Here is a 26,311-nt window from a genome sequence, read left to right as displayed (position 1 = left end):
GCTAGCTACTAGTTTCTAGCTAGCTAGCTTGAATTCATCGCTAAGCTAACTAACGCTATGAAATGTATCATCAGCCTGAGAGGCTAATTAGCCGACTTCATGTTACGATAATGAGCTAGCTACTAGTTTCTGGCTAGCTAGCTTGAATTCATCGCTAAGCTAACTAACGCTATGAAATGTATCATCAGTCTAAGAGGCTAATTAGCTGACTTCATGTTGCAATAATGAGCTAGCTAGTAGCTTTCTGGCTAGCTAGCTTGAATTCATCGCTAAGCTAACTAACGCTATGAAATGTATCATCAGTCTAAGAGGCTAATTAGCTGACTTCATGTTGCAATAATGAGCTAGCTAGTAGCTTTCTGGCTAGCTAGCTTGAATTCATCGTTAAGCTATGTAAGTTCAGGTCAATCGTATGACGAAATACCAAGTTTATATGACTAAACATGTGATCCCCGGGTTCTTATTTAGTTATAACACAGCTGTAGTCTGTATAATTTAATAACCCTATAAATATGTTTGCTTGTGCATACTGTTTATTTTTATTTTTAGCATTATAAATAATTAAAAAGAAAGTATATTGTTCTTGAGGGGCCATGTTAGCTCAGTTTACCCTTCTCACTGTGCAATAAAACGTTGAAGGTTGCACTAATATTCATTTTAAGTACCTTGTTTTTTGTTGTTGTGATATTTGAATCAAAAAATAAAATGAGGACAATCTGATCAAACAAAGGCTTTAAAGGTCAGAATTAACAAACATGTGATTGGTTTATAAAATGTGACCCGTCAGATTTAAACAACCAAAAAAATATGAAGTAGTTAAATTAGCTCCAAACGGAGTATTTTCATTCTGCAAGTAGATAAAAGTGAGCGAAGCAGCCGTTTCTGTCGTGGCGAATGTGAGTGAAGAAAATGAACGTTCTAGAAATAATAAGATTGGACAGAAACGTTTCAGTAAATCAGACGTTCAGACGGCCGACCAGCTGCTCCGCCGCCAGAACAATCTTCATCACATTTAACGGTTCACTGACGTCCACAGACAAACTGGACTAATGTACTCTTTATAAATATTTAAGTATCATTGTGGCTCGGCTGCGTCAAAAAGACAGGTGTTAAAAAAGGTCCTGGAGGAATAATCCACAGCTGTGTCATAACCCTTGTTCAAAATATATTCATAAATCATAAATCAATCGTAATTTGGTCCGAAAGTGACGCAATTTATTCAGCCCAAGTCGGATAAGAATACATTTTTATTGGGTTTTTTTCAACCCTCTCAAGAGGACGGATGGTTTTCTCTTCCAGGCCGACCAGTTAAACCAGTGACCTTCCATTCAAACACCTGCTGGCATTAAGATAGTGTTTATTATTGATTTCCCTATCAAAAATGTATTGCCTCTTCGAAGCTGAACTAATGCCATAACGAGCTTTATACCTTCGCTAAAATGATCTAAATTGGTTTCTTCTTCTCCGTTAATCGTTAGTCTTCTTTACTACATATATTATTATAGAATATGAGGTTTACAACAACAAAAACATTCACAAGCTAACCAGCAAATAAATGAATTAAAATTGCAATGCAACATAATCCAGTAATAAGATGTACATCAATCTGCATGAGTACTTTTACTTTTGATACTATTAAGTCAGAACTTCAACTTGTGACAAAGTATTTCTACACTAATGTATTGCATGGTTTTACCAGAGTAAAGTATCTGAGTATTTCCTCCACCACTGGAGAAAACCCAGCAGAATAAAGAAGGGATTGGAATTTGATGGGATTTATTTTTATGCCAGGATCAATACTGATACTCCTTATGAGGAGTTGCTTCACGTCGGTTCTGATGTGTTATAATAAATATATATATTTCATGTTGATAAGTGATAAGTACAGCTCCGTGTGCATTAGTGGACTGAGACATTTCCAGCTTTTAATGATGCGAGTCCAAAGCTTCCTGTGGCCAGTTGGTTGAAAAAAAAAAAAGTCTGGAAAACATGAAAGTGTTCAGATCATCGAGCAGAAATTACTTTGGCTCGGAGAGCAGCCGTCACAGCTCGTTGTGGCCGCGTTGCTTTTCGGCACGAACGCCTACTCGGGAGATTTTACGATACCAGAAGATCACAGCCCTCCTGGGTTTTATGTTGTACTTCACGCAGCAAGACGTATTAACATCTTCTCTTCCTCAACGTTCCACGACCTCTAATCATCAGCCAAATCTACTTCACGTTAGTATTTATTCTGCAGTAAATGTGTTGTGTTTATCTGATGTTTCTGGATTAATTTCACTGCTGCATTAGTGTGAACTCCTTTATCTACGGTGATGCATCTTATAATATAAATCACGTGTTTGTAGCGTTGCTTTCCTGTCTACATATCCCTCTAAAAAAAAAAAAAAAAGCTTTCCGACATGCGTTTTCCAGCTGGTCAAGAGGCTTTTTTTTAAAAATAGTTTATTTCTCTTAAGAAGTTGGAGGATTTTCTCAACACATACAGGAAATACTTCATCCTTCAGTTCATCGCAAACATTCAACCTCAACAAAGAGTTTTCACTGCACTGGGAGCAGATGAAAACTGTTAACTATAAAGTAACTAAAGCTGTCAGACAAATGTAGTGGATTAGAAGTATAACGTTGCATAAAGGGGAAATACTCATGGAAAGTACAAGTACCTTGAAGTTCCACTTAAGTACACTCTGTGTATTTTTGCCTCATTGCTCTTTACCAATAATTCATGATAGTCACTGTACTCATTAAATATGCATCATTTAACCGTTTTATTTTTCTTTTTGTTGTAAATGCATTAATAGTTTAAATACGAGGCCTCTTAAAAGTACAGTGGGTTGCATTTAGGGGCATAAACCAGCTGATTAATTAATTTTGTTACTTTAGATTGAGTTCCTCTTCGCCGGAGCTGCCCGCCACGTTTCTACGGCAACCCAGAACGGACAAACCAAACACCGACTCCAGGGAGGAGGAGGTCTTTTTGGCGTCAGCCGTCGTAGTTCTTCCACGTGCTAACAGCCTCAACGCCTAGGTGGCGCCATATTCTACACACTTCGCCTTTAAATTGTAAATGACTAGGATTCAAACCAAGCAGTTGCTGTAGCAGCAACGATGACGTCAGAAACAGAGTTTCCCACCAGTTGGCGTTTCCTCGGCCACGTGCGTCGTCCAGTCACCATACTGTACGCAGCCGCCGAACACGAGCTGATGGACGCACGATGGGAACGACTGGGATATTATTAGCTCGTGTCTCCGCTCGCTGCGGCGCTGATCGGTTTTGACATCGCCTGTAATCATCTACGAACGCCTGCAGCGGCCGCGGCTCCTTCAGCTCCTTCATCTCCTTCATCTCACAGGCTGCTGATGTAAAATCCTCCGAGACGCCCCGGCTCAGTGGCAGCATTTTATTTTTAATTCTTTAGGTTCTAAAGCAACGTTCATTTATCCGTTTTCATTACGGTTCTTTTGGAAGAGGGCTGCTGGGATAAATCCTTTGATTAGAAAAAGACACACAATATAATCAGACTGGACAAACAGGAAACGAGCACTTTACATTTCAGCAGACATGAAGCATCTGGCCTGAATTCAACCCAGTGAGTTTGTTAATAACCTTCATTCGGTGGAACGTCACTGCAACAAAGGAATGAAGTGATCTGGTGTGCGGTTATGGTGAGAGGAGGAGGAGGGGGTCAACATGAGATCCATGATATGGAGATTTCTTTCCTGAGTGGACACAGAACTACATGTTTGGTGGAGCCGGTGCCCAGTCACATGGAAATCTGATTTCCTTCCTTTAGTTTCTCTCTTGGCGTCAGATGAGAAGACTGATAGCTCTCATCCCTCAGCCGTTAGCTTAAAGACGAGGGGGGGAACAGCTTTGTTCAAAGGTAAACCCAACTCCCAGCGCCTCCAACGCTCGCTGCATTAACATAAGAGAACACGTCAGTCTTCTCATCTGACTCTGCAACAAAGAGACACCAAGGTTTCATAAAGTACTGGATCTATTTCCTGGAGGGAAGTCAAAAATATTCAGTGGTTTCAAATGAATGCATTTAAAAAGCATGGTATGCTTCCCCTATTTGTAAGAATTTGGTCCAAGGCATAAAATTAAAAAAAAATTGATACAAAGAAAAAAACATCTGACGAGGGCTGGAGGATGTGGAGAAAATAGAACGTCACAATATTTCTGTACCAAATATCCAGATATTGATACATTTTGATTAATAATCATCAGCCATGCCGACATTATGACTAACGGCTTAAATTTACTTTTAATTACGCGTGCATGTGGTGAGCGAGTCTGCAACGGCAATCGTTCACGCAACTTCAAGGTGTTTCTGTGGTGCGCCCTCTAGAGGAACCACGAGGAACATGCGTTGTAAGGCGGCAACATAGCCGGTTGTCTACGTGTTCGCCTGCAAGTACGTTGAACTGTTGGAGTAAAGTCAAATAAATGAACAGCTAAAAACGCTGTATGGAATGGATGCAATGCAACACTTACGATATCCAGAATCCGAACACGATAACTGCTCTCATATCGCGATATTGCTAGAATACATTGCCCAGCCCTAAATCAGACTACAGCGGAGAAAATAAGATTGAAAAAAGCATCAGGCAGTCTGAAGAGACCAATCTTTCAATTTCAATCACTAAGAAAAAAATGTATGAAAAATATGAATTTGGTCTTTTAGCCATTCATTTTTTTATTTTTTATTTACTAATTGGAGCTAGTATCATCATAGTAAGATCTGTGAATGTGGCAACGGGGAGGTTGTCAACAGTGATTGATGATTGTTATGATTTTTTCCTTTAAATATATTCACATTAAGTTTGAAATATCTGTAGGTTTTGTTTAGAAACTGCTTTTGTGTTTTGAAATATATTTATTCATGTTCAGTTATTTCCACACAATAAATAGGAACACAAACAAACAAACAACAAAATCAGAAAACAACAAAAATGAACAAATGAAAATGAAAGAAAAACATGTATATAGCTCAATAACTCGTCATATGTTCATAGGAAAGCTGTATTTCTGTATCAGAAGCTACAGGATTTGTTGGGCACCTTGGTTTTTCAGGTCTATGTGTATATTTTTGGACTATCTCGTAAACATCATCTTCTCTGTAACAGCTTCCCATTAGTTGGTGATTCTGTTAATACTGGGTTTTGCTCGTAGAGATAAAAGGAAACCAAAGAAAAGCTTCATTCACAGATCTGAGTTTAGAAGGTTATTAGATATGAACGACGACCAAACCCCACAAACAAAAGAAAAGAAATCCTCAAAGCCTTGAAATGCATTCTATTATGCATTTGAATATTTCTAATTAGAACAACCACTTGTTTTAAATATATATCTTAAAAGGTGATTTATGTAACTGGGCACTGGCCTGCAAAAGGCATTTTCATGTATTTTGTCATGCTGTCGTAAGCGCACACTTACATTAATGAGCACAAATGTTTGTTCAAGAGCAGAACCATCCAAAAAACTACAATCCGGAGCTTTTCCCTTTGAATGCTGAAGGGTGAAAAACTGAAAAACCCTCCTTCTATTCGACTGTGGGCTTTGCAGAGCGCTGGCATTCTCATAGAGATTAAGTTCCCTCACTCTGCGTCTCAGTTCGGGTGGGGGGAATAAAAACAGTGGCTGCCTTGAAAGAGAGCAGCAGCTCTCATTTAGCACGGTAAACAAGAAGCTTTGAAGTCAGCCATTTAAAATAGGATTTACATGAATAAATAAATGGAGTAAGCTCCAACACCGCTTCATGAAATCGCACAAGAAGGCAGACGGCTCGAGGGGATCGTCTTCTGCGACGCCGACACGTGACGCAGCAAACATTATGGACGGGTTGTGGTCCGGGACTTAATCGATAGACGCCGCTGATCTAACATCAGCATCCGTGATCTTGTGATCCAACTTCCACGTATGAATGTTACTATTCAATGAGATGGACAACAGTTCAAGTCTCATAAAGGTGGATGAATGAACGACGAGACCCTTTTGCTCCCTTCTTTAAATCAACATTAAAGATGTGCTTCACAACCCTATAAAGTACAAAACAAAATAATTAAAACGTTCCTTCCTAGGGATGGGCTCGTTAGCATTCTAATGAATCCACTTGTAAATAAAAGTAATTCTTTAAATGGATCTGTGTTTCCCCATTATAAATAACATGAAGGTTGGATCAGAGACTCGTTCTGGTCTCAACGAGCCCATCCCTAGTCCTTCCTCCTCGTCACTTCCCCAGCTCTGCTCTGGTTTCTGTGTGTGGTGGATGGAGGACAGAAATGGCGTCTGCAGTGCTGCCTGTCTCTGGATCAGTCTGACATGGTTGTGACAGCAACTGTTTGGTTCCATGTCTCCACTCAGACTGGCTTCCTCCCCCCTCCTCCCCCTCCCCGTGGAGCTTATCGGTACGGCGGTTCGGGCTGCTGAGGGTTGGGCCTGTAAAGCTGCTGGACTCTCACCGGCCGCCCGGCAGCCGGCCAGCCGCCCGGTAACTGTCCGATGACCCTGAGGCCGACCGGCTGGCCGTGTCCCGGGAGCTGGGTGCCGGGGCTGAGGATGTGGGTCTGTCCCAGCGGGGGTTCAGGTGTGGGGGCGCTACCCTGGTGGCATGGAGCCGAGGCTGGGGGGGAGACGGGGTAGTGAGGGAGGAGGATGGCGGGCGTGAGGCCGTAGCGTACCTGGAACACCCGGAGAGGCCCCTGCGCCACAAAGCCGTTGGGCCGCTGGGGCTCCGGCGGCTGCTCCGAGTCCTTCCTCACCTCCTTGCGCTCCTCCGCTCTCTTGGTTTTGCTCGGCTGCCGCTTGGCCTGCGCGACCTCCTGCATCTTCTCGGCTTGAGCCCGGCGGATGTGATACGTCTTCCTGGAGCTTTGGAAGGAGTCCAGGAACTCATCCAGGCTCACGTTCCCCTCCATGAACTTCTCCAGCAGCTCCTGTGAAGCCGGGCAGACAAATAAACTGACATCAGCAGGACAGGACAGCACACAAAGGGAGGTCGGACCGCGGGGAAGCGCTCCAACAGACTCCTTGAAGAATAAAGAGGATTTGATCGGCTCGGGGATGTTTACCCATGAACTCTGGCAGAGTTGGTCAGCCACAATATTTCACTGCAAGGACATTACACACTGCAGAACAAAGGCCCAATACGCTGCAACTGGTACTGGATTGTTGAATGTAGTTTTCCTTTAATAAGGTAAAGATACCGTCGGGTTCTGCTGTAACCTGATTTCTTTCATGTGAATGAGGTTTCCACAATCGAGGGAAGGGATTAAAGGGATATTTCATGGCCATGTGTGAACACAAACAAGGTTTTTTTTACAAAACAAGCCGGCGTGACGCGGCTTCACCGAGGTAAATTAGTGCTGGGAGATCAGCGCGGCGGGATTAAAGGAAACGTGAGTTATTGTATTTATGAACATTTCATGCTAAAAGTGTATCTGATACAAAGCTCTCAAACATATGTGAGTCTCCAGCTTACAATGTGTGAAACTCGGACACATTAATACTGTGAGGAAACTGAATCCATCCAGCAGGAATGTTACCGTGTCAACCAGGATTCTTTTTTTTTTGACTGGAATCAAGAAATGTTTGCCGATTTTGCTTGGAGAAAAAAAAAATCATTCATTGATTACTATATTGATTTTTTTTGGTTGTTTGTGATCTAAATGTGTCCTGTGTGACCTGGTTTCTCCTCACTGACCTGGTTTCTCCTCACTGCCTGATGCTCTGTACACATATATATATAGATTTAAATGCTTAAATGTCTGGTACTATTGTGTACTTTTACTCACGGGTTCTCCAATTAAACCTCATGAAAAGACAAAACCCAACAACGTGTAAAGGGAACGCACCTTCAGTGGATCTTTGACCCGTCTGAACTCGTAGTCCGTTTATTCTACTAAGAAATTAATCTTGACATTCAGGTTAATTTGGATTTTTAAAGGAGGCTTTAAAGCAGCAGGAGGGTGGAGAATGTGAGGTGACATCACAATAAACTACAGGTGATGAAGGAACACAGTTCAACAGTGATGATGTTGGAGCTCCTCGGATAAGATACCGGTCAGTCTTATAATAAAGAGGTGTTGAAAATGAGGTACATGTCTATATTTATCCTTTAAATAACCGGCTAACTTTAGATCGTGGTTATTGCATCTCCTCCCACTGCGACTGGAGAGTTCCTCCATCTGGCTGGACATCGTTAAATTAAGGTTTCTGTGAATGTGATTGGCCTTTACTGCCAACAAACAACAGCTGCTACAGGCAACGCTCATTGAATTTTAATGCACAGCGCGTGTACAAACAACAACCTGCATTAAAGTTTAACGTCCGGGCAAAAAATAAATGTCACATCACCGGGGAAAAATGTTATTAACCACCAAAACAAATGTTTCCTTATAAAGAGCTAACAACAATAGAAACGACCTTTATCAGATTAAACAACATAGAAAACATTGTTTTGGCAAATACAAAAATTCCAGTCTGGTTGTGTGAAAATGGTATTTTAGGTTCTTGAATGACATCAGGCAGTGAGGAAGCTATTTCTTTTTCTTCTTTTATAGTTTCTTTGTTCACTGTTGACTTTTATTGTTAACAAGAATGGCCTTTTATGTGACTGTAAATCCATTTTTAGTCACGTCTCACTCCTTCTGGAATCAACCCGACCGCTTTGAGAGGAAAACTTGAAACACGACTGAAGGAGGACTTTGAATGTTCCGAAGCCATCGGGGGGGGGGGAACGGTTTGATTTCCCTGTTAAACGCTTGTTTCAAGTAAATACTCCATAGGAGTCTTGTTTGGCCTGTCTTCATTTTGGACAGTCTTTGGTTCACTGGTGACCGATGGTGGTGAATTTATCTGGGTAATCGTGAATGCCGTCGAGTGGTTTGAAAGGGGGGTCGAGATCATCAGAAGTTAAAATATTAGATTCCTTACTAAACGTGTAAAGTGATTCCAGCTATGTGTTCAGTGTTTAAAGGCTGGAGGGTCGTTTCGATTCATCCGTATGAGCACCGAGGACAGCGAGTTCAGGTCTGTGTGTCAGATTTCTGTTTTTCATGCTGGTACCTGACGGGGGAACCTTCCTAATGAAGAAGCCCGTTTGACTTCAGGCAACAGAAGACGACGGCGTCTTCAAAGGCAGACGCCGCGGCCGAGGGAAGACACGCGCTCCCACATTTTCACGCTCGCAAGTGCCACTGCTGTGATTACGTGCACACTCTGAATATGGAATGAAAACTACGTCTCGGAAATCAGGATGGTTTTCCCTGAAGCAACGACCCTCTGGAGCGGCTGGATCCCAAACATAGATGAGACCAGATAGTCACAGCGTGGAGGCGTTGGAGGATATCTTCAGACTCGGGTCTGACTAAAACACATACAACACAAACATTAACCGACACGCTGAACCGGTAAACAGATGTACGGAGGCTGTTTGGCTTGTGCATGGTGTTGCTTAATCAATCAGTGGGCCGTCTCATGAGTCATGGAGGGAATCGATCCGAGCGCTGTGAGCTGGGGGAGGGGGAGCTGAGCCTGGAGCATCTGTGTGGGTTTCATGTGTGAATAAAAGACTCCCCCGCTGGCCCGGGCCAGGCCAAAAGAACATGCGGCACTTAAACACTCGGTCCTGCATCGTGTTAACAGAAGTGATTGTTATTAATGATGTAATTCCACAGCGGAGGCTTTCTCTTTGTGTGGTACTACAACGACACAGAATATATATATATATATATATATATATATATATATATATATATATATATAACGACTAGAAATGATGATACTAGACACGATTTGATCTTGAAAGCCTTGAAGTGAAATTCTTAAAACATCATGTATTATTGTATGTATTACCAATGAATGTTTGGACTTTACTGAATAAAAGGAATGTTGGAGCAACATCAGAAATGCTCCTTCAGCCAGTTTAACAGTGAGTGGTCGGGACGCTGTGCGTTTCATTGACGGCTGATTTCTGGACATTCTGATGAAGAAACCTACTTACAGTCGGGCTACACCAAACTTGAACAAAACTGACGTAACAATATTTTTATTCCACGATATATATATCGGGATATGAAAATGACAGGAATTTCTACTCAAAATGTTTTTAAGTAAAAAGCCTCACTTCGATGCACTTTGAGAGATCCAGATCTATAAACAAGGTTGTGCTCTGGTAAAACATGTATTCATGAACTCACTGGTGGAGATATTTATACAAACTGTGGTTAAGAGGTTAAGGGTCGCTGGGTTGCCAACATCGCCTCAGGCCCCTCCCACTCTGGACAGTCTTGCTGGGAGCGCCGTTCCTCCTCAGGGAGAGAGGGTGAAGGAGTACTAAGTTCACAGACGGGAGGTGGCGAGGTCAAGACGAGGGTTCTGTAGAGCTAATGGGCAGATCCAAGCCGACCTATCATAGCCGGTCACGGTGCAGCGGTATGGGGAAGTGTGCTCGCCGGTGAGAGGCTCCTCCCACACAGAGTAAAACATATAGTTCATCATGAAACTGTGGTGGGCCGACCTTGACTGTAGGTCATTAATCACAAATACCGGATTAGTCATGAAAAGGAGAATCACGAGAGTAGTGTGACATGTTTGACTTAATTTACCCAAATCACAGTCGATGCTGAAGCAATAATATCTATATATTAATATATATGATATACATGATAATAAATTATTATCATGCAGTATAAACTGGTACACAAGTTACTCAGATGACATCACTGACTCTGTGTTATGAGGACGTTCTTGGTGTTTTGATATATTTTGCAGCACCCACTGGGTTTTCACAGTATAATGCATGGCCTGCCTTAGATGGAGCAGCGACCTGCTAGGATCGGATTATCAGTCAAGCATTCAATATGTTAATATTCCTCTCAAACACCACGTTTTCATTAGGTCACCCCCTCCCCTGCGGTTTTCTATTTAAGCATTTATGACCCTCCGTTAATGCTGCTCCATCCCCAAGATAAATGAGCATTTAGAGAAGGAGAATGTGAGCTGGCCGTGAGCTCCGAGGCCGTAAACGTGTAGAATCCTGAACACATGTTCGGTGTGCGGGGCGGGCTTAGTTGCTCTCAGATGTTGTAAGTATATGCATGGTGTCTTCAGACTTCAGTGGGTGGGCTTTCAGCTACACTGCAGCCTTTTACACAATCATCCACAGCAGCGCTGCACGGTGATGCAAGACTGGGTTTGATTCTCAGCGAGAACAAGAGGGAAACGGCTCTGTTGTTTGTTTATTATATATATTATATATTTATTTCTTACCTCAGAATGCTCCTCAGCACGCGCCACCTCCTCCTGCAGGAGGTTCTGTGCCGTCTGCAGGCTGTGCTTCTTGACGCGAGTCTCTGGAAACGAGAGAGGAAGATGGGGTATGATTTGGAAGAAAGATCCAGTAAACCCAGAAAACCGCAGCAGAGAAACTTATTTTCCAAATGACAAAGAGCCTGGAGGGTATGTGCTGACGCGGAGATGCTGGTGATGGCATGGACAGTCGTTGGCTCGGGGGAAAAGGGGAAACATCAGGCTGTAAATATTAAACTTTTAGCTATTTTGGGAAGCTGGTCAGAGTTTGGTTTGACCACGAAACTGAAACCTCTTTCAGAGGCTCGGGTTTTTTGTGCCATCCACACAGATTACTTTCTCAGATAAACCATTTGGGTTTTTTCTCCCCCCAGTTAATAAATCTATAAAACTTCAACAAACAATGAATCATCCGAGCTACCTGACCTCATACCTTGACGAGAACGCCCGGCAGCTCGGTGTTCACGCTCGCACACAAATACCACGTCTGAATTATTAATGTTCATGTCGATATGATAAAAAATGCAAGCAGTCTTAACAGAATGACTGAGGCAAGCAGCTCAGAAAACCACATGGAAAACCATCTGCCACCGAACACTCGGCTCGTGTCAACGATGCATCAGGACGAAGCAACGAGGAATGATGAGTGACGAGATGCCGTCGTCGTGACAAGTCAACAAGCTGGAGACAGGAACACTGAATGCTCAGTAAGCGGGAAAGCTTTGTTTTCTCTTCCATGTAAGTTTGTCTAACATGAGGCTTCATTTTAAACCCGTCTGATCTTCTTCAGCCATGTCACCGTGTTCCCAGAGATCGGCGGCCAAAACGGCAAGAATGTGACCCAGGTTAGAGAAGAAAATTAACAAAATCCTCAGAATGTTGAGCAAAATGTTACTTTTTTAGGGATATTTCCAAAGGACATGACTTAAGTTCAATCCAAAGCCTTTGTAGATAATGGGACTCTGAAGCGCTCTAATGCTGGGGAATCCTCTGGGGGGTTCAGGTGCCGAACATGAACCACATTTGTTCATGTTGTTTTCCCACAGGATTTCATTTCCTATCATCTCTCAGCTGCTAATGGAGCCATGAAGCTGAGGTCTGTGCAGCAGAGCTCATGGAGACGATGCCGAGTCCCGTCCAGCTCCCACCGGTCCGACAACAAGCCGGCTCTGCTCCGCAGACTCATCGCTTCATTCCAGGCTGGGTTTGTGGGTTTGGAGCTCTTCCTGGGTAAAACGTGTAATAGTGAGGTTTGAAGGAGATGTTTCTAAACCTTTATGTTTTTACGTTAAAGTCCTGTGTGGCGCTAACATTAGCAGGTTAGCACATCAACTCTAGCGATGCTACGGAGGAACTTCTATAACAGGAAACTCTTCTCTCTGCTTCTCAATGAACTTGCTTTTTCCCCCAAAAATTTGACAATATTTCTTCAGGGAGTTCACCCGTGGTCGCTCTGACAGCTTCATGGAGTAGCAGCAGGGGGCGGGGCTTAGCGAAGGGTCAACTAAGGTACTTAAAAATCGGTACAAATGCATATTTTTATATTCGGTGACTTTAACTCCACAGGGATATCATTACCTCATCATCTCTGACATTTATAGATGTCTTCATATCTGGCTGTATATTGATTTGCTTTTTACATATTCAGTCAATACCAGTTTATATTTATAGATATATCTTTTCTCATGTTTCAAGATGCTGCTTACTTGTTTATCTGCACGGATGCAGTGTTTTTTGCTTGCTTTGTTTTGTGTCACCATCTGTACTTCTCTTCCTATTTTAGTTTTCACGTTCTCTCCTCTCCTCTGTGTAATTTTGTTGCTGCTGCAACAACAACCCCTCCTCCCCTCCCCCTCCCCCTCCGGGGATCAATAACGGCTTATCTCATCTTAAACAAACGGAGCACGGAGACCGGCTTTGGATTATCTTATTTTATCATGGAAAACAAATTTACATTGCTTGCTTACACACAGGAAGTGGCCAATCACGCCACGTCTAAGTGCCGACCAGCTGATCAGGCGGAGCCGGGCCACAGCTTGCTTGGTAAATGTGTGCAGCACTCACGCAGCATGTGTTCACCTCCTGGGGACGGCGGTCGGTCATCATTACGAACAGGCTTGACCCAGCTGACTGCAAAGTGTGTCTCATCCCTCCAAGAGATGCTGGACCGCCCTGCTCTCCCCCACAAATCAGGCTGGTTCAGTGGGAACTGGGGGGCAGATAAAGGTCACAGCAAGGACTCTAATAACTCCCAAGCCTCGGGGGGGGAAACAGACATTGTGTGTAGGCCGTTGTAATTCTAGTTTCTTTTTAAATGCCTGTCACTAATAAAACGCACTTTGGCAGGCAAATCATTCACAGAGATCTTTAAAAAAAAAAGCATTTAAAGGAAGGTTTCGCAGAACGTACTGCTTTCTAGAACGCCGTCGCCTCGGCATTAATAATCTATCGCTCCACGTTACACATCATTGTATGAACATGGAGGAGTAAAAAGCAAGCATGCATTAAGGAAAGGCCTTGTTCATGACCCTATACAGCAGATGTGGGGAGATGGGGGTGTAATCAGAGGTGACAGCCAGGCAAACAAATGCTCCTACAGCAGCTGTATGTGACCTACATTTGAGGAGGGGGTGGGGTGGCGTGGGGTGTCAGACCTGGAGGCCAGCGCCGCCTATAGAGCTGCACCGCGAGCACGTTGGGTCTGGCTGCAGACGTGAGATGATGAGGAGTCGATGCCATCACCCCACTGAGTGAGCTCCACAGCCAGAGACCCTTCACATCTGTGCTTCATCTCTGAGATGTTTCCTGCATGGGCTCCTGTCTGAATGACCAACGTTCTGGGGAACCTGTACCGGCAACTTCACCTTAAAGTCCAGCTTAAACGGCATTTCCAGAGTATCCATCGCCCGTGTGGTGACGTATGTCTGAGTAGAGCAGGAGGCGGATGTAACCATGGGAGGAAGTCGGCTTGATCAGTTAACAAATGTGCATTAAATTACTTTAGCTCATTGGATTTCTTCCGTGTTTCCTTTTCAGGCACATCTGTAGTAGAAATCACCCAGTTAAACATTTCTCACTCGTAATTATGACTCGGATTCATTAAAGTTAACGATGTGTTAAATGTTGGAAACGACTGATTACAGTAATTCCCATATGACATAAACTCTGAACCAGAGAGTTGAGTCTTTGAAAAAGTGCTCAATGTTTAAAATGGATCATTTTAATCGCTCTTATGTTAGTTTTTGTTACTTGGTGATGTATGCCACAGATTTCAAACAGTCAAGTTGAAGCACAGATTCATAATTAATATTGTTGACTATCAACCATTTTGTTTAAGTCTTTTTATTATTCTGCCTTAAAATGTTTTTCGACGTTCTCTCAGAAGAGGTCCAGATGTTTACAATTTTTGACATTTCAGAGACCAAATTATTCATGGACATCATGTAACACCGTATCTTCATCTTTCACGAGGTCAGAAGTGGATAGCCCCTCCGGTGGCCCCTTGAAGCCTCACTGGTTATTTCATGCCATAAAAGAAACCCTTTGGAATGGAACAAACAACATGCTGACTGTTATGATTATTTTCCACCAGGGTCAATGATATCTGCAGATAACCGAGACACCTTGCCAATGACAGAGGCTCTCGCCAGGGGGACATGTCTGACACGGAGCCAGGAGCTCAAACCAAAGTATTCTGAATTATAGTCTGGGAACAAACGGATGCACAGACGGAAACAACCAACTGACATTGCCCCGCACATGGGAGTCATTTGCTTTCAGGGCTTTTCTGCCACAAGGAGTTTATCTCAACCCAAGCCGTGATCTTCTCCTCAACATTACCGAGTAGGTTTGTTGCAGAAACCCCCGAGGGTAAACTCCTCCCATTGGCACCGCCGTTAAAGGGCCAGTTCACAAAGAGGTTTTCACGATTTCTAAGTCAAAAATCCATCAAAGCGACCTTTTCTTGTCAAGATCAGATTTGGTTTTCCCTCCGCCACGGCCAACACTCTTAAAAGACGACCCGGTGTAATTTACTTTACTTTACTGGGAGCCAGCAGCTGCACTTGAGGAGATACCATCACCACCGCCGGAGATGCCTGAGGGCCCACTGACACAACAACGCCTTCAACATAATACGCAAAAAAAACTAAACATGTGGTTTGATGTACATTTATGGTTTATTTTCCCTCCCTTTAAAATAAACTCTATTGATCTCATATTTCAGTCCTGGACTAGTTCACAGTCCCTAGGACCAGATAAATCAAACAACAGGACTACAGTCATTAAAGGTTGAGGAGCCTGTTCCCCTAACAGAACAGTTGGACCGGCCTTCAGGCACCAGAACCCCTCAAGCCCCGACTGTCAAGAAGTCCGGAGAGGTCCGGTTCAGAGTCAGCATTCAAGTCAGCGAGCCGAGTCCACGGCTTCGACCCGTTCTTTGAAAGCATTGATCGATGTGACAGTTGCCGTCACTCGTTGGGCTAAGCTGCAACCTTTCGGCAGACAGCTGATGTCAATGTGTTAATGGACCACCCTAAAGCTAGAGGAGCCCTCCATAAACTCTGGAGGTATTCGCCGGTCTCAGATGGCAGATACGAGGCGACAGAGCCTCTGCTGCTTCTCGTAATCACTTGTGTTTCTGCTGTGATCTCGTCCCGAAAGGCATTCTGCGAGCCCGCAACCATGACGTACTATTCCTAATTTAGCCTCTGTTAATTGCTACTCTCCAAAAGGTGAGCCTTGGTTTTCATGTCATGATAGGATCTGGGATTGTTTTAACGTTCTAAAAGGGCGCTGAGTGATTGGCCAGCAGGTGTGCAGCAGAGGTGTGAAAGTAAGCAGCTTTTAAAATTCTCTCTCCGGGTCGTTCTTTACACGTGGACAACATCGTGAATGCCTCCGAGCGGAGACTCTATTTGGACAATTTGAAGAGAAGAAGAAGCCGCCCTCACCCAAAACAATAATTTGTTGATAAAGACAATTTTGTTGATCAAAAAATTCTCTTGATCCACTTTGAATCCGACTTTGGGTCCACTAGAGAAATCCTAGTGGACCCAAACGGTCGTTTTCAGAAGCAGAAACTGTGAAAAGTCGTTGGCTGGACTGATTCAAGGATCATTTCATATACTTACGCAACACAGGATCCCACAGCGAAATGCAGTTGCGAGCCCCGTTGCTCCACGAGAAGAACGTGACAGCCAGTGGCATCGCTGGTCTCTGAACCAGCAGCCCAAATCACAGCGAGGTGCGTGAACAACACTCAGCAACACGGAGCAACGCTGCTGCAGAAAGAATCATGTTGCCTGGGCAGCCAGACGTAGAACAACACCAATCTGCAGCCAGAGGCGGAACTTCATTAGCGTAACGACGACAGGGGGAAAGGTTCGTTAAAGCTGTTTTTAGGATTGCATCAGATGCTTTTTTTTTAGTCATAATTCATGTCATTTACAACAACACTTGAACCGTGACATCCATGTGACGAGCTCCACTATTCAGATGTCTTCTGCATAAACAGGCAGGATGCCCAGTTGTAATAATGGAGCATGAGTCTGGTGTGTGTAGAGGTGTGTGTGGTGATTCCGCAGCAGTCTGGTGACATTTGCATGTAATTTAATGAGGGCCGCTCTTCCAGAATCAGAGGCTGCGGACTTATAAACAATTTGTTCTGTTGTTGTCAGATGGCTGCGAGGATTTAATGAGCTGAAAGAGAAACTTTTCATACAGTATAAATCAGCTGTGGACAGGGATGCTGGAAGATTCACTCATAATCATGTAACATGTAACGTTTCCTGCTTTTTAATGGCATTACTTATCCTTAGATGTCTAATTAAACACATCTACTGGTCACTTAAATAGCTTATTTATGTGTGACGTGTTCATTCATTTTTGCAGTTCAGTTCAAATCAATGACAAGGAAGTGAAGCTGCTTGTTTGAGTTGGAGCTTGTGTAAAAAAATAAAATAAATAAAATGTCAGGAAAATATCAATGCATGGTCGATTCCTTACAGCATCCGTTTTCTGCCTTCGAGCACAACAGATTTCCACATTTCACGTCTCAGCGGCCACCACCATCGTGTCCGGTCAATCACAGGCTGCTGGATATCAATGCGACTGACTGACAGAGCGCCAGCTGGAAACAACGTGAAGATGCCATCGCTCGAGAGGAATGAATGCAGAAGAAAAAAAGCTGCTAACTCCACTGTACCGGATGGCTTCTGAGAATTCAAGTGAATGAATGCAGTTTAACATGCCGGGAACGCGTTCTGCTGCTTATTACACACAAATAGGTCACGGTATTACAGATGGGGCCTTGAAGGGCATGGATGCATCAGCGGCTTGGGAAAAGCATTGAATTCCACCCTGCAGCATCCGATGTTTGTCCTGGACCAACGCACGGCGGCGAAGCGGCAACCCGAGAGGCTTTGTGTTGCATTCAACACAAGTGTGAGAACAGCTTTGCAGCTCCGCGTGAAACAACAGTCACAGGAGCAACACTTTCAAGCCCATTCTTGAATGTGAGCTGAACGTCGGCACACTTTAAATAACACCATCTGCTCCTTTGCAGCACTCGTGGCGCGTCGTGTCAATCGAACTGCACGATCAGCACCTTTTTCTTTTAATTGATGTTTGAGTTGAGCTCTGGCTTTATGATCTTCCCTTGGTCTGTGCAGTCATGGTCATGTATCTCACCGGATTAATGCAGACTGTCAGACAGTGGTCTGATACCGGAAACCAGAGCGCTGACAGCTTTCTATTTCATCCATTTCAAGGAGTTTTCCGTTTTTATTCCCGTGTGGGAAAAACAAAAGACCCTGCACACTTTCATGCATGTCACTGCCAACTTTGGTCGGGGGAGGGCCAGCTATTCCCCCAAAAATGTAACCCCCCACTGTGCAGGTGCCCAGACAACCCAGTAGGAACAGCAATAGTGCGTTTGGGGCTGAATGAATGTTTTTATATTGAAAAATGGGATTTTAAAGAGTGAAGTAGTTCAAACGGCCACTTCCATGATCAATAGTGTCTCAATAAGCTGTAGCCACTCGTAGTTTGAGCTGGCAAATGAGGATTTCACCGGCGAAGACATAACTTGGGTTTATTCTATTCAGCGTTGTATGTGTTTGGTTAAAAACTAACTAAACTCCCAAACCACTTTGTTTCAGCTGAAAACCAGCGTATACAGGCGTTGTACGTTCTAAACGGAATCTATCCTGACCACAAACAGATGGTTTTAATTCCTGTAAAATCATACACATTAGAAATGTCTTTTCTAGAATCATTCAGCCGTGGCGGACCACCAGGGAGCCTGCTGGCCTCGAGGTGGGAGAAGGAACTTATACACCCAGCAGAAGAGAATCTGACCGGGCAGCAAAGCGCCTCATAAATATCTAAAATATCTACAGCAGCGTTGAGAGACACAGAGAACGATTTCAAGCTTTGACATCATTCAAACATACGAGGATATAATGCTTCCACTCAAATCTGAATATGGAAAGCCCCGAATAAAAAAGCTTTGTTACGTGACACCATGTACACTTAAGTCTCCAACAACACAACCGCCGGCTGGGTTCCCAGAGGAAGTGGACATAAAAGCCTCGTTTCACTGTTCATGTTCACTTCGTTTTCTGGTGGGATGGCAACAAAAGAGCCCATAATCCCAGTTAATGACCACACCCAACATCACAAATACCAGTATGAATATGAGTCCCGCAGCAGGATGTTCACTGTTGACTTGACTCGTTCTGAACACGTGGGCGGGTGGATGATGGACTGTGTGGTCGCCGGGTCAAAGTTCATGCTTTTCTTTTTGCCTCAAGAACATCAGGATCTGTGCTCTTTCAATGTAAAACGCTGACCAAGCTGCGTCTCGTGATGCGTTGGATTCAGAACATGTTGCCTAAACACACCTGTGTGTGAGCTCTGTACGCCGCCATGCACCTCCTAAAGTTTTATTTCCAAGAGACAGGGTTGTTTTAAACAAACAAGGTCACCTACGTCCATCTTTTATCACAAAGGTTTAGCCGATGATGAGCAACTAGGCGGCAGCAGGAAGAAGCAGTGGGACATCGATGCCAATAATAGTGATGAGAAACACTCAACTTCACCGTGGGACCGCAACACACACTGCCAGCTTCCCCAGGTCCCAGATCCTCATCCCCCCAAACCGCAGGATGTATCCCACAATGCAGCGGTCCGCCTTGATCCACTCCACAGTTTGCCTCTGTTGCCATTGCTCGGCCCTCCTCATTCATCTTTCCTCCCTCTCTCCTCCCTTGTTGCAGCAAATGAGAGTCAGATGCCGTTGCAGAGGAAGGAGGACCCCCACCCATCCTGCTTCGCTGGGGAGGTGGGACAGCATCTGCGTAGCGCTCGCACACAGCGACAGGAAGTTTAACATTCCACCCAACTTCCATCATTGGCCCGGCAGCTGAGGCTGCAGCACAAAAACCTGGCAACGTCTTTTCCACGGACGGGGCTCGCGCCATCAGAGTCGCCATCAACAGTCATAAATGTTGCAGTTGACGTTACCTCTGGAAATTAATGCAGCGTGGCTCGTTTTATCACCTGCTCTCGGCTTGGCTCTGCTCGTTGCCAGGAAGTCTAAAGCTTGCCCGTGGGGCTTAAAATTTAGGGCCGAGGCTTAAGACGACATCCTCTGGTGTTGCGCTTGTAGCCGCCCCGTCAAAAGCATGACTTGCCTAAACAAAGACAAGGCCCCCTTTCACCCGGCAAATTCCTTGACAACTGCTGCAGGCTTCCTGCTGGCATTCGATACGCTCCGTTTCGTTCCCATGACCAAAAAACTCCAGTCATGCTGAGGCTGAGCGGTTGAAGGCTCGTCTCGCTGGCGCTCTGCAGCTTTTCCCGTACTCTGATGTGAAACGTCCTTTATTGCATGACAGTGAGTCAGAAGTGATTTAGCCTTCTGTGTGTGGAAGCGTGCGGTGAAAGCTATGTGTCTGAAACTACGAGGAAAGACAATGAGGAGCCACTGCGTGATAACACGTTTATAATTTGTTTTGACCGTAAGTGGTTAGGAGGACGCAAACTTCTCTTTGTTTCTGCTATTTTCTTTGTTTTTCCCGACGTCTGCTCTGAACATTTTAAAAGCTCTGTGGCCGTTTAAGTAAATAAGGACAACAACAACAGTCTGCTGCTTAAGCTCATCCAGATAAAACGTTCCAGAAACAGTTCCACCAGGCCATATTTACCCATGCAGTCCTGGAATCTGAACCAGTGACCTTGTCATCGCAACCACAGTCCTCTCGACTTATGTCTCAACAGCGATGGTCCACTGGCGTCCCATATGAAACCAGAGACATCCCCCCCCCCCCCTTTCCTCTTTGTCTCCCGGTGGTGGGTCAAACTCACCAAGCTGACTCTGTTTTTCCCAGCATGTGGTTGCCAGGTTGGACAGTTCCCGGTATTTCTCCGCCAGTTGGAGTTTGCCGTTATAGAGGCGGGGTCGCTGGGCGAGGCTCTCCTCGGCCACGCTCCGATTGGTCGCTTGCAGCGTCTCCCTGTCCACTTGGAGCTCCTGAAACTGAGCAGAGGTCAACAAATCAGAGTGGTTTATCATACATGTGGTGCAGCTGTGTGTGAGTTAGAGTATATTATAAATCACTATAACATACACAGGGATGAGGCTTTGATTTGGACCTTTGTGTATTTATTCCCTCTTTTCTTACTCTTACTAATATGATTATATGGGGATAAATACATGTTATTAAATAATTCATACACAAACATGGTAATGTGTTTTAAGCACTCATTTTATTTTATTTATGTATGTCCTTAGATGAGCTGCACATCCTCTTTCACTGTAGGATTTTTTTGCTCTTTTTCTTTGCTGTTCACTGACTGAATATTATTTTTGCTACACATCACAGCTGCAGATATTAGTTAATCCACAAAGATTAAAATCATTTTAGCGCCATCAACAGTTGAGCCTGACTTTGACTTCAACAGAGCCCGACAGACAAAGAGCTTCATGGAAGAAATGGGAACTGTGATAACTGAACAAGACCCAGCAAGTCCGGGCACAATCTGCCAAACCCAGCGGTCCCCTTATATAGTTACAGCAGCGCTGGCACCAATAAACGCATCAATCATTAGAAATGGACTCCCCATCAATAATATCAACTGCTGCTGGCACTTTTAGAGCTTTATAGTCCAGCTGAAATGAATAAAAGTGTCTTTTTAAAGCCTTTCAGATCACATCAGCAACCATATATAGTGAAAAAAAAACAAGTATTCATATCTATGATTCAAAATCCAATATTTTCTTCCTCGAAAGCAAAATATGAGGCGTGCTCATCAGCGAGTACCGACCAATGACATCCATCCATCAATCACTCTGCAAGTTTTAACAGCACAGGAAAAGGTCGGGAGCTACATTCATCCTTTCAACGATCTAATAAACATTGTGTCCCACCCATTCCTGATCCAGTTTCACTGTGAAATACGTTGGGAAATATGCCTTACATATAGTAATACTAGTCGGTCAAAAACAAAGCGTATTGGAATGAAGAATGTTTGTTGTTGAGCTTGTGAATTATGCTATTTTGGAAAGAGAAAGAGTTTAGTTTCAGTCACAGAATGAGTACTTTTACTGTTGGTACTTTAACGTTTGCTTTGCTGCTAATAAGTTATTACCTACCTCTGGGCTTCTACTTATGCAGGACGTGTCATGGTGTATATTTACATTCTCCTGCCAGTACTTTTACTTCCCTGGAAGATCAGAGTACTTCTACCACTAAAATACAGGGCTTTTCATTTAATAGGCCCATTATATTTCATATAAGAAATGGAAACCCATGAGGCTAAAAGTTCAAGTCATTCATGGTTATTATTCTGGATGTGTATGGCTTCAACATGCTGTTGGTGGTGGTCTGGGTCTGTAATATGCACATGGGGGGGGATGGCGGGGTAATCGCTGTCAGCAGACCATAAGAAAGCTATAAATTATTAAAATTAATGCCACTCCCTTCCAGTCTGGCCGTGAAGAACCCGTCGGCGTCTCCCAACACTGACACAAAGCCACTTTGTGAGCCTCACACTGCAGAAATCTGCCTTCGGCGACCCCATCCAGTCACAGCATTCCTGTCATTCTGCCCGGCCGGATACTTTTCTCTTTCAGCAGTCGGCCAGCGAGACCCTGAAGGGCCGTTTCATTGGGTCCGCTGCTGTACGCTGCATCTGTCTCACATTTAACGGGTCATCACAAAGACCACCAACTTCAGAGGAATCTGCAGAATGTGACCTGTAGTCAGAGAGGAGTCTCAGTGCTAAAAAAGCTCATTCTGAATAAATGTTCCCAGCCAGAGGAAAAGTAACACAGCTAGTTTCAGCCTCCATCATCCATCCCGGCCTACGTTTCCCCCCTGGCTCGTCCGCTCCGTCTATCAAACAACTGCTGCAGTCTTCGGGGATCGAGGGTGTTTTTTTGCGTTTTGACGTACGGGCTGTAAAGCCGAGCTGACAGTGTTTACCGTGCCTGACAAATGACACTCAGGGAGCACTTAAAGAGTCAGAGGAGTTCAGCACTGGAGACGGCGGTGAGGAGCGGCGGCGAGGAGGAGCGGCGGCGAGGAGGAGCGGCACCGCTGCTTTCTGTGGTTCAACATGTCTGGCCACATGAAATGCAGTAAATAGGTGTTACTCTTTTATTTCAAACAACACTCAAGCTTAATTAGGCTACTGCGGTCCGAAGGCATCGGTTTAGTACGAGATGAAATTGACGGTTAGCAAAAGGGAATTCTTCATGTTCTCCAGGCCTGAACTCAGCTGGGAGACGCTGCTTGTTAAGGCTCTCTCTCTCTCTCTCTCTCGCTCTCTCTCTAGAGTTTAAAGCAGCTGTGATTGCTGTTTTTCAGAAAACAAATGACCAAAACGCTAATGTGAATTGATGAACCCGCTGTGTAGTCATGTAAGCTAGTGAACTTAGTGGAGCGTTATGAGTTGGCAGTCACCTAAACAGAGCCAAAAAGGGAGTCACATTTAGGAAACGCTTGTTCTGTAACGGCTACAAAGAAGATGTGTAAATAGGCAACAAGCGTGTGTGTGTGTGTGTGTGTGTGTGTGTGTGTGTGTGTGGGGGGAACGACCTCCTCAACGACCCTCGATGCTATACCTGATGGTTCAGATCACGGCACAGGAAATGGCACGACAGGCAGCTCGTTGTACGTGCAAGTTATTAATGAGAACACGGAGAACGCTCCAACAACCCCGCTGGTGTACATAATGTTCATTTACATGAGATTAATGCAGCACCCTGATGTAGAGCTGAGCCATAATGACAGATATTGCACGTGTTCGATGTGCATTAAAGCAGACTGCAACGCTGGGAGCCCGGCTACTTCCAGGATAAATGCCCTCTGCACAAACACAAGCTTTGTACTATCAGTTAATGACTTTAATTATTGCTAAAACACCCCCGAGCTCTGTGCTTCGTGGCTGAGTCACTCTGCTTCCAGCGTCGGGGGGGGGATTGGGTGACCACTGGTGGCTCCATCATCCCAATTCATTCACAGAGCCAAGTTTCAAATGAGTAATGCCTTTCTTTGTTTCTCAGCTAAATCACATTACACTCGGCGCCTTCATACATCCAAAAAGGAAGAAGATGGGAGTTGAAGAAGGCGATGCATGTTGTTCTCCAACGCGGTTTGCGCTTAATTCTTCCAAGTCCCCAGATGCAGTCGGGGGAGCAACATGTAGCTGTATGACAATCCCACCCAGGGTGTGTTTCACTGCACACACTGTTTGCATCACTCCACCCATTAGTGGTGAAAGCATTCAGTTCTACAGCAGCCAACTCAACCCCGGCGAGCAAAACCTCATCAAAATGGGGCCGTGAACAAGTTTGGGAAGCACAGTACACCATGAATGTGTGTGTGTGTGTGTGTGTGACAAGCATAAAGCCAGGAAGGCACGGGACATCCAAAATCTGTATTTTTTTTAATTCACCATGCAAATACCTTAATCTGCACACGTCTGAAGATGTTTTCCAAATGACAAGAGTCAACTGTTCCATTCGGCGTGAATCCCAAAACATCGAGACGTCACCTCGTTGCATTAAAAGTACACTTTTGGTCAGAATTCGTGTCTTTTAAGTGAAAGTAAGGGGGGCTACCAATTGGGAAAAGTAGAAATTGTATTCAAATAAGTCTCGCGATACATACTGATGTAATGCCGAATTTAAAAGTGTGCTGTGTGAACTCCAATTATATTGTGAATGAATCTTCCGCCTCACGTTTGAGTATTCAAACGGATGAAGAACTCAGGGTTCGCAGATTTTTAAAGGGGGTCCGGTCGCGAGGACTCAAAAGCCACAGAACGGCGCATGTGGGGGTCTTTAACACCTCGACGTGACGCTCCCGGTCCGTGAAACACACACGGCGGCTTGACCGCACAGATAACCCGCTGTGTTCCCCTTCGCTTCCGTCACTGATACACATTGGGAGATATTAGGAGTTCACGGAAACGGATTGGAATCCGACCGCTCGCCACGCAGACAATCGATGAGCCATGTCAAGCGGGTTTTTTTTTTTTTTTTTACACGCGCCTCACATCAAATCATCTAAACGCTCATTTAAAGCGACTGAACAAAAACCACAGAAGGAGAAACGCGAGAAATGAGGGGTTTAAAAAGCGCGGAAAAAGCGCAGGTTCGTTACTTGGGTTCTTTACGGGGGACGGGGGGAGGGGGGGTACTGCCTTACCTTTTCATTGAGGCGAAGGATTTGGTCCATTTTGTCGTCGTTCTGTAAAAGCTCCCGCAGCTCGCTCGGGTTCAAAGCCCGGTATCCGTCGGGACAAGAGCTCGCCTCCTTCGGGGTGGACATTTTATCCCGCCGGTCGGCGCCTGAAGACGGTTTCCGAGACACAAAGTCCGCACAGCGGTTACATCGCGCTCACATCGGAATGCGAAGCGATCAGCCGCCCCAGCATGCAGCAGCGGCGGCGGCGGCGTCAACGCGCGCGGACCCGGCAACCGTTACACTTCCTGTTAGCGCCTTCACAATAAAACACGTTCCTCCCCCTCCGCTCAAAGCTCCAGGGAGAAGAGCTGACTGCAGCCTTCTCAGTTAAAGGACCATACCAGTGTTACTACATGTCATTGTCCACACCTAGCTTACATAAAACTGTTACATTTAAATGTATTTTTTATTTAGACATCAACTGTTGAAGATCTAAAACTTGCAGTCAAAAGCCAGACTGAGGCAGAAGCCACCAGAGGGCCTGAGACACCGCTGTAATGAGGAGAATGACAGAGAGACAGTTACTCCAACCATTCTTTGCTCAGGGCCACCTTATGCAATGCCAATTTATGTCTTGCAGAGGTGGAAAGTGACAAAGTAGATTTGCAAATCATTTTGAGGTACTTGTACTTGAGTATTTCCATATTATATTACTATTTCTACCACACTACATTTTAAATTCAACATTGATTTGACAGTTGTAGGAGTGAACTAGTTTCCAAACTTAATGTATATGTTCATCCACTTTAATTCTCACGCACTGTATCAGCACACAAACCTCTTACTATATTTTTGGGTGGCCAGGTTGTGGAAACAATCCTCCTCCGGCATCACACTTGCTTTGTTGTTTTTGTCAATCTGAGCTGAGAGAAGTGCAAATACTCTCACTTGACTTGTCTACCGAGTTTGAGTGAGCTTTACTTTGGAACGTGTTGACATTGGATATGACTAATTATTCCACCATGATGCCGTGTTGTTTTAAGTCCCCACACTTGTCTTTGGTATGTTTGAAGTGTGAGCAGTCAAGAACTCTTGAACTCAAGGATGAAAAGTTGATCAAATCCTCCTTCTTTCTTTCTCCTGCTTCTTCTTCTACTTTTACTCAAGCAGAAGACTACTGTTGCTTACTGATAGTTGAAGTAGTTATAACTACTATGGTGCAGGTCCGAGTCTTATGGGGTAAGTTATTGTCCCATATGATCTGTGAAATAAACTCACATATCAATAACTTTTTGCATAA

General features: G+C 44.4%; 1 protein-coding gene across 1 annotated transcript; it reads right to left on the bottom strand.

Annotated features, from left to right (window-relative positions):
• Window positions 1-1,840: 1,840 nt before the first annotated feature.
• Window positions 1,841-25,266, bottom strand: vps37d (VPS37D subunit of ESCRT-I). Its single transcript, XM_084028389.1, has 4 exons — window positions 25,033-25,266; window positions 20,684-20,855; window positions 11,276-11,358; window positions 1,841-6,939 (listed from the first exon to the last, which is right to left on the bottom strand). The coding sequence occupies exons 1-4, from the start codon at window positions 25,153-25,155 to the stop codon at window positions 6,406-6,408; spliced, it is 912 nt and encodes a 303-aa protein (XP_083884515.1). The 5' UTR covers window positions 25,156-25,266; the 3' UTR covers window positions 1,841-6,405.
• Window positions 25,267-26,311: the final 1,045 nt, after the last annotated feature.

This window comes from Eutrigla gurnardus (genome assembly GCF_963514095.1).
Source record: "Eutrigla gurnardus genome assembly, chromosome: 15".
NCBI classification, from domain to species: domain Eukaryota; kingdom Metazoa; phylum Chordata; class Actinopteri; order Perciformes; family Triglidae; genus Eutrigla; species Eutrigla gurnardus.
The sequence above is the reverse complement of the archived record's forward strand: the minus strand, read 5'-3'. Positions and strand labels throughout refer to the sequence as shown.

Bases quoted from the DNA above. Each gene is read 5' to 3' on its own strand.
- vps37d (XM_084028389.1), bottom strand. From the start codon at position 25,155: ATGTCCACCCCGAAGGAGGCGAGCTCTTGTCCCGACGGATACCGGGCT. The intron at 11,359-20,683 runs GTGAGTTTGACC...TCTCGTTTCCAG, and splicing joins GGAAAAACAGAGTCAGCTTG to AGACTCGCGTCAAGAAGCAC. The intron at 6,940-11,275 runs GTAAGAAATAAA...CCGGCTTCACAG, and splicing joins GTGCTGAGGAGCATTCTGAG to GAGCTGCTGGAGAAGTTCAT.